Source organism: Glycine max, chromosome 20, assembly GCF_000004515.6.
Source record: "Glycine max cultivar Williams 82 chromosome 20, Glycine_max_v4.0, whole genome shotgun sequence".
NCBI classification, from domain to species: Eukaryota; Viridiplantae; Streptophyta; class Magnoliopsida; order Fabales; family Fabaceae; genus Glycine; species Glycine max.
Window position 1 is genome coordinate 31,185,601 of NC_038256.2, and position 11,606 is coordinate 31,197,206.

General features: G+C 34.4%; 1 protein-coding gene across 1 annotated transcript; it reads right to left on the minus strand.

Moving 5' to 3' along the window:
• Window positions 1-590: 590 nt before the first annotated feature.
• Window positions 591-9,043, minus strand: LOC100820203 (31 kDa ribonucleoprotein, chloroplastic-like). The gene is given in 4 exon segments (NM_001254599.2): window positions 591-1,138; window positions 1,879-2,151; window positions 2,264-2,365; window positions 8,553-9,043. Coding segments are annotated over 4 exon segments (870 nt in total). The 5' UTR covers window positions 8,994-9,043; the 3' UTR covers window positions 591-1,084.
• Between the last annotated feature and the right edge of the window lie 2,563 nt (window positions 9,044-11,606).

The following is an 11,606-nucleotide window of genomic DNA, read 5'->3' on the forward strand; positions in this document are numbered from 1 at the left end:
AAAACTGTTTTCTTTTCATATATTAAAAAATAACAATTTAATATTTAGAAGGCCTAGGAGGCAAGATCGCAAGAGAGTTAGATGACACTCGAGAAAGCAAGAGGCAAACTGCCCAAAATCCCCTTTTGGTGAAGGCTGAACAAGACCAATATAATTGGTAAATAAAAAGATTACTCTTCCTTAGTAGAGAGCAATACTTATTGTATAACAGGAACAGAATTCTATTAAAGAAATAAATTTTAACCATAATAAGTCGAATGGAGACAGAGATGCAATCTAAAGATTTCAAATCAATAGAATCTGAGTTAGACTGCTTCAATGCTTCTGTAAGAATTCCGACAAGAAATAATTCACTCTCATAATATCCGGCTGCACCAATGGGGAAGGACATGCAGCAATGGTTCTTGGCATGCCAAGAACAGCAATCACTTTAAACAAAAAAATATATTTGTGCTGGCAATCACATGGAGTTTGGATACATTGGTTTGCAGATTCCACATCAATACAATTCACAATTTCATTGTCCATAGCTGGAGATTTAAATGTAACCACATGATGTTAAAAGCTGTGCATGCACAATAGTACACTAATTTGTTTAAAATGTGGTATATATTGAATCAAATAAACAATTATTTCAGCATACTAGCATTATAGATTCTGCAGTACGTTCAAGTTACCCATTTATAAAGTTGCAGCAAAAAGAAAATGTATTTTGAAGTTTGTACCTTCGAGTGCTGATCATTTCATAGCAAATGGTACAAACTTTACACCTTCGAGTGCTGATCATTTCATAGCAAATGTTACATAGAATAGAGTATGTGATTCAATGTATGATTCGGTGAGCCAAGAAGGAAGCAATAGATAGGCCAATGTTAGTATCAGCAAAAATGTTAAACACAAAATACAACATTCTGGTCAGCAGATCTTTTGAAAGTGGGAATAAATAATTTATACACCACAAGAAATGAAAAGGAAATCCTCAGCAAAGTACATCAACTGCATCATGGTAGGTATACTAGCATCCACTTCTCATTTCTATGGCACCATTGTTGAACATCTAAGCCTTCCCAAATTTTTATTAACCTTATGCACGTTTTCCTTGAGCCAAGCTTACACGCATAGCCCGTCCTTCTAGTTCCTGAAGTGCATAATTTACATAGAAACAATAAGCAAAATAACATTCATCTTTGGCTTAAATATCTTTTTAGTCCTTGTAATTTAGTGTTTTTTTTTCTACTAGTCCTTACAAAATTATTTTTTTATTACAAATTATATTTGTTTTATTTTTCGTCTTATGATGCTTTAGATATCATTTTTTCACATTTCAAAGAAACACTATTTAAAGTGCTTTAAGGACTAAAAAAAAAATTTTGTAAGGATGAAAAAAGAAACACTCAATAATAAAAACAATGTATTTAAACTTTGATCTTTTTATCTTATAGGTGCACAAATTAAAAGACTTTAAATACACCCTCTTAAATGCTTTCAGTTACTCAAAAGAATAAGCATTAAACACCTTTTGTATTTCCAATATCATAAATGTTTGCTTTCACAATAAAATCTCTCTATTTTATCCCTTAACCTATATGTACATGGAACATAGAGAAAAAAAGAGAGACACCTTATATGTAGTTACTTTAAGTGTTTTTGGTGTTATTTTTGAACCAAAATTAAAGTTTCACCTCCATCACCTATGCTAATCTTTATTTTTATTATGTGGATTTCGAGGCAAAGTTCCAATTCTAATTAGAAAATAGCGCCAAAAACACCTAAAGAACTATATCTAAGGGTTGTCTATAGAAAAATCATATAATAGTTCTCTGTTTACAAAATGCATAACCAGTACAAGCAAGAGAGAAGAGATGGGGAGTAAAATACCACATCATTCAATGCTGCAAGGGCAGCTTCCATCTCAGCTTTTGTTGAATAGCAAACGAAACCATAGCCACGTGATCTTCCAGTTTCTCCATCATACAAGACCCTAGCTCCAACCACTGTTCCATATTCTTGAAAGGCTTGCGTCAATATCTCATTAGTTACTGACCATGACAGGTTCCCAACAAAAAGCTTGTGTTCAGTTTCAGGGTACAAGGGTTCTTTTGGTTTTGGTTTGCTAGAGAAGTTCACCCTCAAGGTTCTGCCCAGGAACTCCTGAGAAGTTTCATTTACAAATTTCAGCATGCAAAAGGTTTGAGCAGAACAAACCAATTGAACATAGCATGTAAGCAAATGCTAGACAAAGGAAAGAGGCATCGATCCTTACTTTTCCATCAAGATTTTCTATTACTGCATTACAGTCTTCAATACAACTCATTGTAACAAATGCAAAGCCTCTACTTTTTCCAGTATCCCTGTCGTAAAGAACCTAAATATAGATATAAATAAATTGTTAACTTTACTGAAAATTAGGGAATGCATCACATCCACAAGATAATCAAATCATAAAATGCAATTTGAATTCCATTTAGTTGCAAGGTTGAGGGTTGTATGCTAGTTTAATTTCTCTTGCCCTTGCAAATATTGTTGAGATTATAACTAGTTAGTTGTAGTCTTGTTTAGTAGTAGCTTGTATCTGAGAATATAAATACTTTGTAACACACACTTTACAAATCAATCATAATATTTTTTTCTTCTTTCATCTTCATTCTCTATTTTTCTCTCCTCTGTAACTGAATCCTAACCAACTCAACATGGTATCATCGACCTAACGATCCATTCCTTTTGCTTCCGCCACTATGCCACCGCGTATAGCACCACCGCCACCGGCGGATCCCTCTACTGATCCTACTAGTCCGTTCTTTGTTCATCCTAGCGACGGTCCCTCCTCCGTCAAGGTCACACCACTCCTCGATGGTTCCAACTACCATTCTTGGGCGAGGTCTCTGCGACGCGCTCTCGGAGCCAAACTCAAGTTCGAATTTCTTGACGGAACAATTCCGATGCCGGTTGATGCCTTCGATCCGTCGTTCCGAGCTTGGAATCGCTGCAATATGTTGATTCATAGCTGGATTCTCAACTCCGTTGAACCTTCCATTTCCCGATCCATCGTTTTCATGGATAACGCTTCCGATGTGTGGCTCGATCTGAAAGAGCGTTTCTCACAAGGTGATTTGGTTCGTGTTTCAGAAATTCAACAAGAGATTTACGCTCTCACTCAAGGTACTCGATCTGTAACTACTTTCTATTCTGATCTGAAAGCGCTTTGGGAAGAACTTGAAATTTACATGCCGATTCCAAATTGCACATGTCATCATCGTTGTTCTTGTGATGCGATGCGTCTTGCTCGTCGTCATCATCATACGCTTCATGTTATGCGTTTCTTGACTGGTTTAAACGATGAATTCAATGCGGTTAAATCTCAGATTCTTCTGATTGAACCTCTACCTTCTATCACCAAGATCTTTTCTATGGTGATTCAATTTGAACGTCAAAATTGTGTTCCTAATCTTGATGATTCAAAGGCTCTTGTTAATGCTTCAACTAGTAAGTCTCAAGGTTCTGCTAATGGAAGATCTAATTCTGGTTCCAAGCGCTACTGTACCTATTGTCATAAGACGAATCACTTTGTTGAGAATTGCTTTCAAAAGCATGGTGTTCCTCCTCACATGATGAAAAATCACTCTGGTTCTGCTCATCATTCTGCAGTTGATGGGGGAGAACGTGTTGAATCTTCAACTGCATCTCAGAACACCACAAGTGTCACCATGACTCCTTCACTTACTCAGGAACAATTAGATAAGCTTCTGCAGTTAATTCAACCTCCTTCTGTTAACCATTGTAATGCTTCTACTTCTAAACAGGTTTGCTCATTCAACACTGCTGGTCCTTCATCAGCAGATACGAAGGGTATGAAAATATCTCATTTTTTTTATTCTTCTATTTGTAATAATATTGCTCTTGATACCTGGATCATAGATTCAGGTGCTAGTCATCACATATGTGCCTCACTGCACTGGTTTCACTCTTATAGTGAAATCAATCCCATGATTATAAAATTACCAAATGGTAATCATGTCACCACTAAATATGCAGGCACAGTTGTGTTTTCCTCTTCTTTTAGTATCACCAATGTCCTATATGTTCCTACCTTTACAGTCAATTTGATTTCTGTCTCTCAATTATGTCACCATACACCTTATACACTCAATTTCACTGACACTATTTGTTCCATACAGGAGCAGAAATCACTGAAGATGATTGGTTTGGGTGAAAGCAGAGATGGCTTGTACTACTTGACTCAGACAAATAAGGAATGTGCTTCTTCCAACTACAACATTTCTTCCATTTTTTCCTCAGCAAATAATGTCCATATACCTGAAAATGCAATTTGGCATTTCAGGTTAGGTCACCTGTCTAGTTCTAGAATTGCTCTTTTACACTCTCAATTCCCCTTTATTGTAAATGATTCTAGTTCTGTGTGTGACATCTGTCACTTTGCTAAACACAGAAAATTACCTTTTGTACACAGTTATCATAAAGCAATAAAATGTTTTGATTTGATTCATTTTGACATATGGGGTCCCATCTCTATTAAATCTGTTCATAATCATGCTTATTTTCTTACTGCTGTTGATGACCATTCTAGATATACTTGGATAACCCTAATGAAAAATAAATCTGAAGCTAGACTTCATGTTCAAAACTTTATTCATTTTATTAAAACCCAATATAATCATTCTGTTAAATCCATTCGTACAGACAATGGTCCTGAGTTCCTTATGCCAGATTTCTATGCCTCCAAAGGTATATTACACCAGACTAGCTGTGTTGACTCTCCCCAGCAAAATGGCAGGGTTGAGAGAAAACATCAGCAAATTCTAAACATAGGTAGAGCTCTTCTTGTTCAGTCTAATCTCCCCAAGTCTTTTTGGTGTTATGCTGTTTCCCATGCTGTATACATCATGAATAGAGTCCCTGCACCAAATTTACAAAACAAATCTCCTTATACTTTATTGTATAATACTGCCCCTGATTTTGATACTCTCAAAGTGTTTGGTTCTCTAGTTTTTGCATCTACTTTACAATCACATAGAACCAAGTTAGACCTTAGAGCTAGAAAATGTGTTTTTCTAGGATATAAATCTGGTGTGAAAGGAGTTGTACTCCTTGATCTATTAAATAATTCCATATTCTTGTCTAGGGATGTGACTCACCATGAACACATTTTTCCCTATCAGTCCTCATCTCCCAAGACTCCTTGGGAGTATCATTCCATCAGTCCTACTCCAAATGACAGTGACATTACCTTAGATAGTGACATTTCCTTAGACATTAATGCTGAGCAGTCACCATCACCACCCCACTCATCTTTATCTCCTAATATTTCAAATGACACTGTCATTTCTGATACCTCTACCTCCACACCTCCACCTAAAGATCACAATGATTCTCCTCTATTACATTCCAAACCCATCAGACAAAGAAGGGCACCATTACATTTGTCTGACTATGTTTGTCACAATACATCTCCAACTTCACACGAATCTCTCACTTCAGGTACAAAGTCTAAATATCCCTTGTCTTCTTTTCATTCACTTACACTTTTGTCTCCTTCACACAAGGCATTTAGTATGTCAATCACACACTGCACTGAGCCTCAATCTTATGAGGAAGCTAGTAAGCATGAACACTGGGTAACAGCCATGAAGGAAGAATTAAATGCTTTGGCTAAAAATTGTACCTGGAAAATTGTTGAACTCCCACCTCATACTAAACCCATAGGATGTAAATGGGTTTATAAAGTCAAACACAAAGCAAATGGCCAAATAGAGAGATACAAAGCCAGATTAGTAGCCAAAGGCTACAATCAAGTAGAAGGGATTGACTATTTTGAGACCTTCTCCCCTGTGGCTAAGATTACCACTGTTAGGACTCTTTTGGCAGTAGCTGCCATAAAGAATTGGCACCTTCATCAACTGGATGTCAATAATGCTTTTCTTCATGGAGATCTTCAAGAAGATGTTTACATGAAAATACCAGATGGGGTAACTTGTGCCAAGCCTAATTCTGTTTGCAAGCTACAAAAGAGCTTGTATGGGTTGAAGCAAGCAAGTAGGAAGTGGTATGAAAAGCTGACTAATTTGCTTCTCAAAGAAGGTTACATACAATCAATTTCAGATTACTCCCTATTTACTCTCACCAAAGGAAATACTTTCACTGCACTGTTGGTATATGTAGATGACATCATTCTTGCAGGTGATTCAATTGATGAATTTGACAGGATCAAGAATGTTCTTGATTTAGCTTTCAAAATTAAAAATCTGGGTAAGTTGAAATACTTTCTTGGGCTTGAAGTTGCTCATTCTAGACTGGGTATTACCATCTCACAGAGGAAATATTGTCTGGATCTGCTTAAGGATTCAGGATTACTTGGGTGCAAACCTGCTAGCACACCTCTTGACACATCCATAAAGTTGCACAGTGCTGCAGGCACTCCTTATGCTGATATTTCAGGTTACAGGCGCATAGTTGGGAAGTTGTTGTATTTAAACACAACTAGGCCAGACATTGCTTTTGCAACACAACAACTTAGCCAGTTCATGCAAGCACCCACAAATGTTCATTTCAATGCAGCATGTAGAGTATTGAGGTATTTGAAGAACAACCCAGGCCAAGGTATTTTCTTTAGCAGAACTTCAGAAATGCAACTTATAGGTTATTCAGATGCTGATTGGGCAGGCTGTATGGATTCTAGAAAATCCATATCTGGATATTGTTTCTTCATAGGCAAATCTTTAGTGTCATGGCGTGCTAAAAAGCAAGCAACTGTGTCCAGATCATCTTCAGAAGCAGAGTACAGGGCTCTGTCTTCAGCTGCTTGTGAGTTGCAATGGCTGTTGTATCTTTTTGCAGATTTGAGAGTTCAGCTTACCAGAACTCCAACTCTTTACTGTGACAACCAAAGCGCAGTCCACATTGCCTCAAATCCGGTTTTTCACGAACGCACAAAACACTTGGAAATTGATTGCCATCTTGTGCGAGAGAAGCTTTTGAAGGGCACTCTAAAGCTACTACCAGTTTCAACAAGTGATCAAGTGGCAGATTTTCTCACCAAAGCATTGGCACCACCCAAATTTCATGATTTTGTCTCCAAGCTTAGCATGATCAACATCTACCATGATAAGCTTGAGGGAGGGTGTTGAGATTATAACTAGTTAGTTGTAGTCTTGTTTAGTAGTAGCTTGTATCTGAGAATATAAATACTTTGTAACACACACTTTACAAATCAATCATAATATTTTTTTCTTCTTTCATCTTCATTCTCTATTTTTCTCTCCTCTGTAACTGAATCCTAACCAACTCAACAAATATCTTATCCATAAACATGATAAAAACTTAAATACAAAAATACCTCCCTAAAATGCAAATTTGTTTGTATTATTACATGTTTCACTTATCATTATCATTATTATACACGTGTAACACATTATAAAGTTGTAAATGTGATTAATAGAAGCTCCTAAGAAAGAAGCAATGACCATATTGATGAGGATAAAGAGATTGATGAGACAGTTAATTATGCAGAAACCGGAAATATCCACTAGAGGAAGGAAAATCAAGACAGAAAATTGTGAAGGCTTATCTAAGGAAGTTGAAGCCGCTCTCAGATTTTGAATCACTCTAAGATGTTAGTTATCAATAAAATAATGATAATGCTGAAGCTGCTGACCATGAAAAGGAAAACCGTTTAGTTTACCATTAAAATAAGAATTATATAATAGTTATAAAAATAAGCAAAAGATTAACAAGTTACGCTAATATACTATTTTATCGCTTTCATTTTAAAATAAATTATCAAAATAGAGAGTATTTATTAGAAATTAAAATTTTGTGCTTAGCTTAACTCAGAAACATACCTTTTAGACATCATCAAAGTCATATATAATTACTAATTACAAATCCAAAACAAATACAATAATCAATTGAAGCAAAATCGCAACAAGCATTATTTCAGACTTTAGAGTTTTTCAGAAAAATTTCATTGCCGCTGACACATCCCATGAAAGCCTCCCCACTCATCTCTCCTTAATCAAATGCCTTTCCTATCTATCAATTTAGAATATGAGTTAGCATTATTGAGTCCAGAATCCAGGAGAGCATACACTTATCTGTGTAATCACTAGCTAGTCACACCCCCATATCAGAAAAGCCATATAGTACAATTAAATCACACATTGCAGAAACAATGGAATGCAGCCATAAGTTCATAAATATATCAGTGCAGTACAACTTCAAAGCAAAATGACTTTAAAATTGTAGTAATTTAAATCAAAGAAATTTATAAATTCACTCCTAGTATACTATCTTATAGTTCTCTTGCACCCAATTTCAAGCTACTTAATTGGCTCATGCAGATAAAGTTGTAAAAATATAAGAATGAGTAAATAGTTTATACATTCTTTACCTTGTCACTCAATTACAAACCTCCATGTATGACAAGTTTATTGACTTTTATAACAATTATCTTAAAAATCATATCAATAATGATTTCTGATTAAATTTACACTGAGAATGTATAGAAATTAAACTCAATAAGAATTGCTTAAATATACCTCAATTAGTTCTGCGCTACCAAAATCCTGAATTAGCCCTGCAAGTTTGGCACTATCAACACTATAAGGCAAATTCCCAAAATAAAGCTTGGTGGCAGAGGAATCAGAGTCTTGTTCTGCAACTACTTCTCCTTCATTCTCCTCCACTTTCTCTTCTTCAACTAAACCAGCACCATCATCTACCTCATCATCAGCCACAACAACAGCCTCTTCTTGTGCAACAGCAGCAGAAATTCTAGGCCCCCACAACTTGTGCGAATTAATGGCACCCCCAATGGACAAAGGTTCCACCAAGTGTGACACAAACATGCCACGGTTTGAGGGCACTGTGGTTATAAGGGGGTCTATAATGGAGCAGTTCTTGGAGGAACGAAGACATTTGACACTGTTAATAGAAGAAGAAAACAAGGAAGCTATGCCTGCAGCGGCAGTGGCAGCCATGTTGTGGACTTGCGGTGATGCAACAATGCAACTCAAAAGTGTTACATTACAAGTTGATCACTTCATCAGTTGTATAAGACATGATATGATGATGAGAGAGAAAATATGGATTGTGGGTGTTATGGTGCTTGTGCATGCGTGGCATAATTGTGTCCACTGTCTAGTGATGTAGGAAAGGATATGTGTAGATAAGATGAGTTCATGTCGAATAGCATATGTACAAATGTCTTTATATGATGCAATGTGTGTAACCTTGGCTAGAGTGCCTCTCATTTTCTGACTACAATTTTGACCTGTTTGTATTTTAATTCAATAATATTATGGTGACGTTTAATTTAAGTGTTTTTTCTTTATTTTCATCTTTTGAAAATAATTTTTATTTTTAAGTTTTTTAGATTTAAAAAATATGTATAAAAAATATACTAAGACATTATTGTATTTTTACTTCTTCAAAAAATATTGAGAACTTTAATTTATTATCTTTAATTTTGACCTATTTTAAAAATATTTTTAGTGCAATTTTTTTTAAATTTTAAATAAATATATTTTCACTCTTATTTATTTTATATTTTATTTAAAAATAAAAATAGAGAACACACGAACCAAACACTTAGAGCCTTTCGTATTCATTTGTCTTTTTTATTCTGCTATATTCATCCTTTAATAATATTCATAAATTATAAAGAACGAACCTTACCAAAATTTTTTTATAAGGAAGCAGATTTTAAGCCGTACATTGATTTAAATTATATTTTTTATATTTAAAATATTTATTTAAAATTATGTATGCATAAATAAATTTTTAATTTATTTAATAGCATATTAAAAATAATTATATTAAACGTGAGAAAGATAAATTAATTATATTTTTAATTGGACAAAGGTTAACTTCAAAAATAAGGCATATTAAAATTTATTATGATTTGTTTTTATTTTCAAGTAATTATTATGATATAATATCTATTTAAAATGTAAAAGTTAAAAAATATAATAATATAAATTTATATTTAATTAAATTCAAGTATTTTTTATTATTCTGAATATTATGTTTGTTGAGTCCAAAACTCTTTGAGTTTTAATTATGATAAATTTTCTGAATATAAATCATAAGTCTTCTAAGTTTACTCAAGCGTATTAAAAAAAGACAAGTTCTGTAAAGAATAACAACTAAAGTAAACTTGGGGTTGTCATGAATTATTAAAAAATGATGATAGGTTTGAAAGTTCGAAAGAAGACTTTAAGTGTCTTTGGCTATGTACTGCAATAAAGTCAACATGTTCACTGGATGAAGAGAAAATTTTAAGTCATGAGAAAGAATCAATGACTAAAAGAAAAGAAAAACATTGCTCTAGATAGAATTATTATGAGCAACCATTTTGTACACCGTATATGAAGTTTCAAAAATTCAATTGAGCTATTCTTGGTGACTATGAAAAGCTTGAAGAAAGAGATTCAACTTTCATGAGCAAGTCGTGGTCTGAAACAACCTGAATCATGGAAAAAATTGAGACTGAAGTTGCAGACACTAATATGCTTGGACAACTTGATATGTGTACAGTAATTTGAAGACTACTTGAGCTGCAAAAGTGCATTTAAGATGATCTAAGTGTATGTTGAAAGCTAAGAGAAAATTATACATCTTTCATGAAGAAATCATGAGCTAATATGGCTTGTATCTAGGAGAAAATTGATGATCAAGATAAAGATGTCATTTTGTCCTTAAATATAACACAATTGCAATGATTTGAAGATTTTTTATGATGTAGTTGTCCAATATACACGAGACTAGTTCCTAAATGACAAGGATATAATTACCTACAACTCTCATGAAGACATTAAAAGCCAGCTTGGTCATTCAAAGGGTCAAATAAATGAAAAATAGTAGCAAGCACAACATGCTACAACAAGTTCACACTAGAATGTTTAGAATACAAGTCTGTCATGCCATCTCATCAAAGTATTCCCATAAGAAGAAAATTTAGTGGCTTTCCATCTACATCAGAGAACTCTCTTAAAGCATATCATATGCAAGAAACCTATGCAAGCCAACATATCTGCAAATGATACATATACAAAGAGCAGAACATGGCAATTGTTCTTACGAGTTTAGAACAAGCTCATAATGGATGTCTCAACTGTGATTTCAAGTAAGAAACTTCAGTCATTTGTTGATGAAGTCAATGCTTCTCTCTGAAGATCTCAATTTTACCAAGTTACAAAGACATCAAAGATGCCTTACATAGAAAATTTATCAAAAGCTACAATGAGCATACAATATTAGTGTGAAATTGTACTAGAGTCAACATCAAAATGATGTAATTGAGGACTCTAAGGATAAGAACATCATAATGATACTCTGATGACATATCTAAATCAAGACAAGAGAGATTCTGAGATGACTACATCAAAATGACGTATTGAATTCAAGAGTATCTATGCATTAGAATGATCAAGCAACTACATGTCTTCCATATGAAGTCACAAAAGAGAGATTGCTCATCAGAAGACTAGAGTTGACTTCAGAATGAGATACAAAGCAACATCATGTCTTCCATATGCTACCGCACATACAAAGAGCACATCAGAAGGCTAAGGTTGACAACATTTCACTTT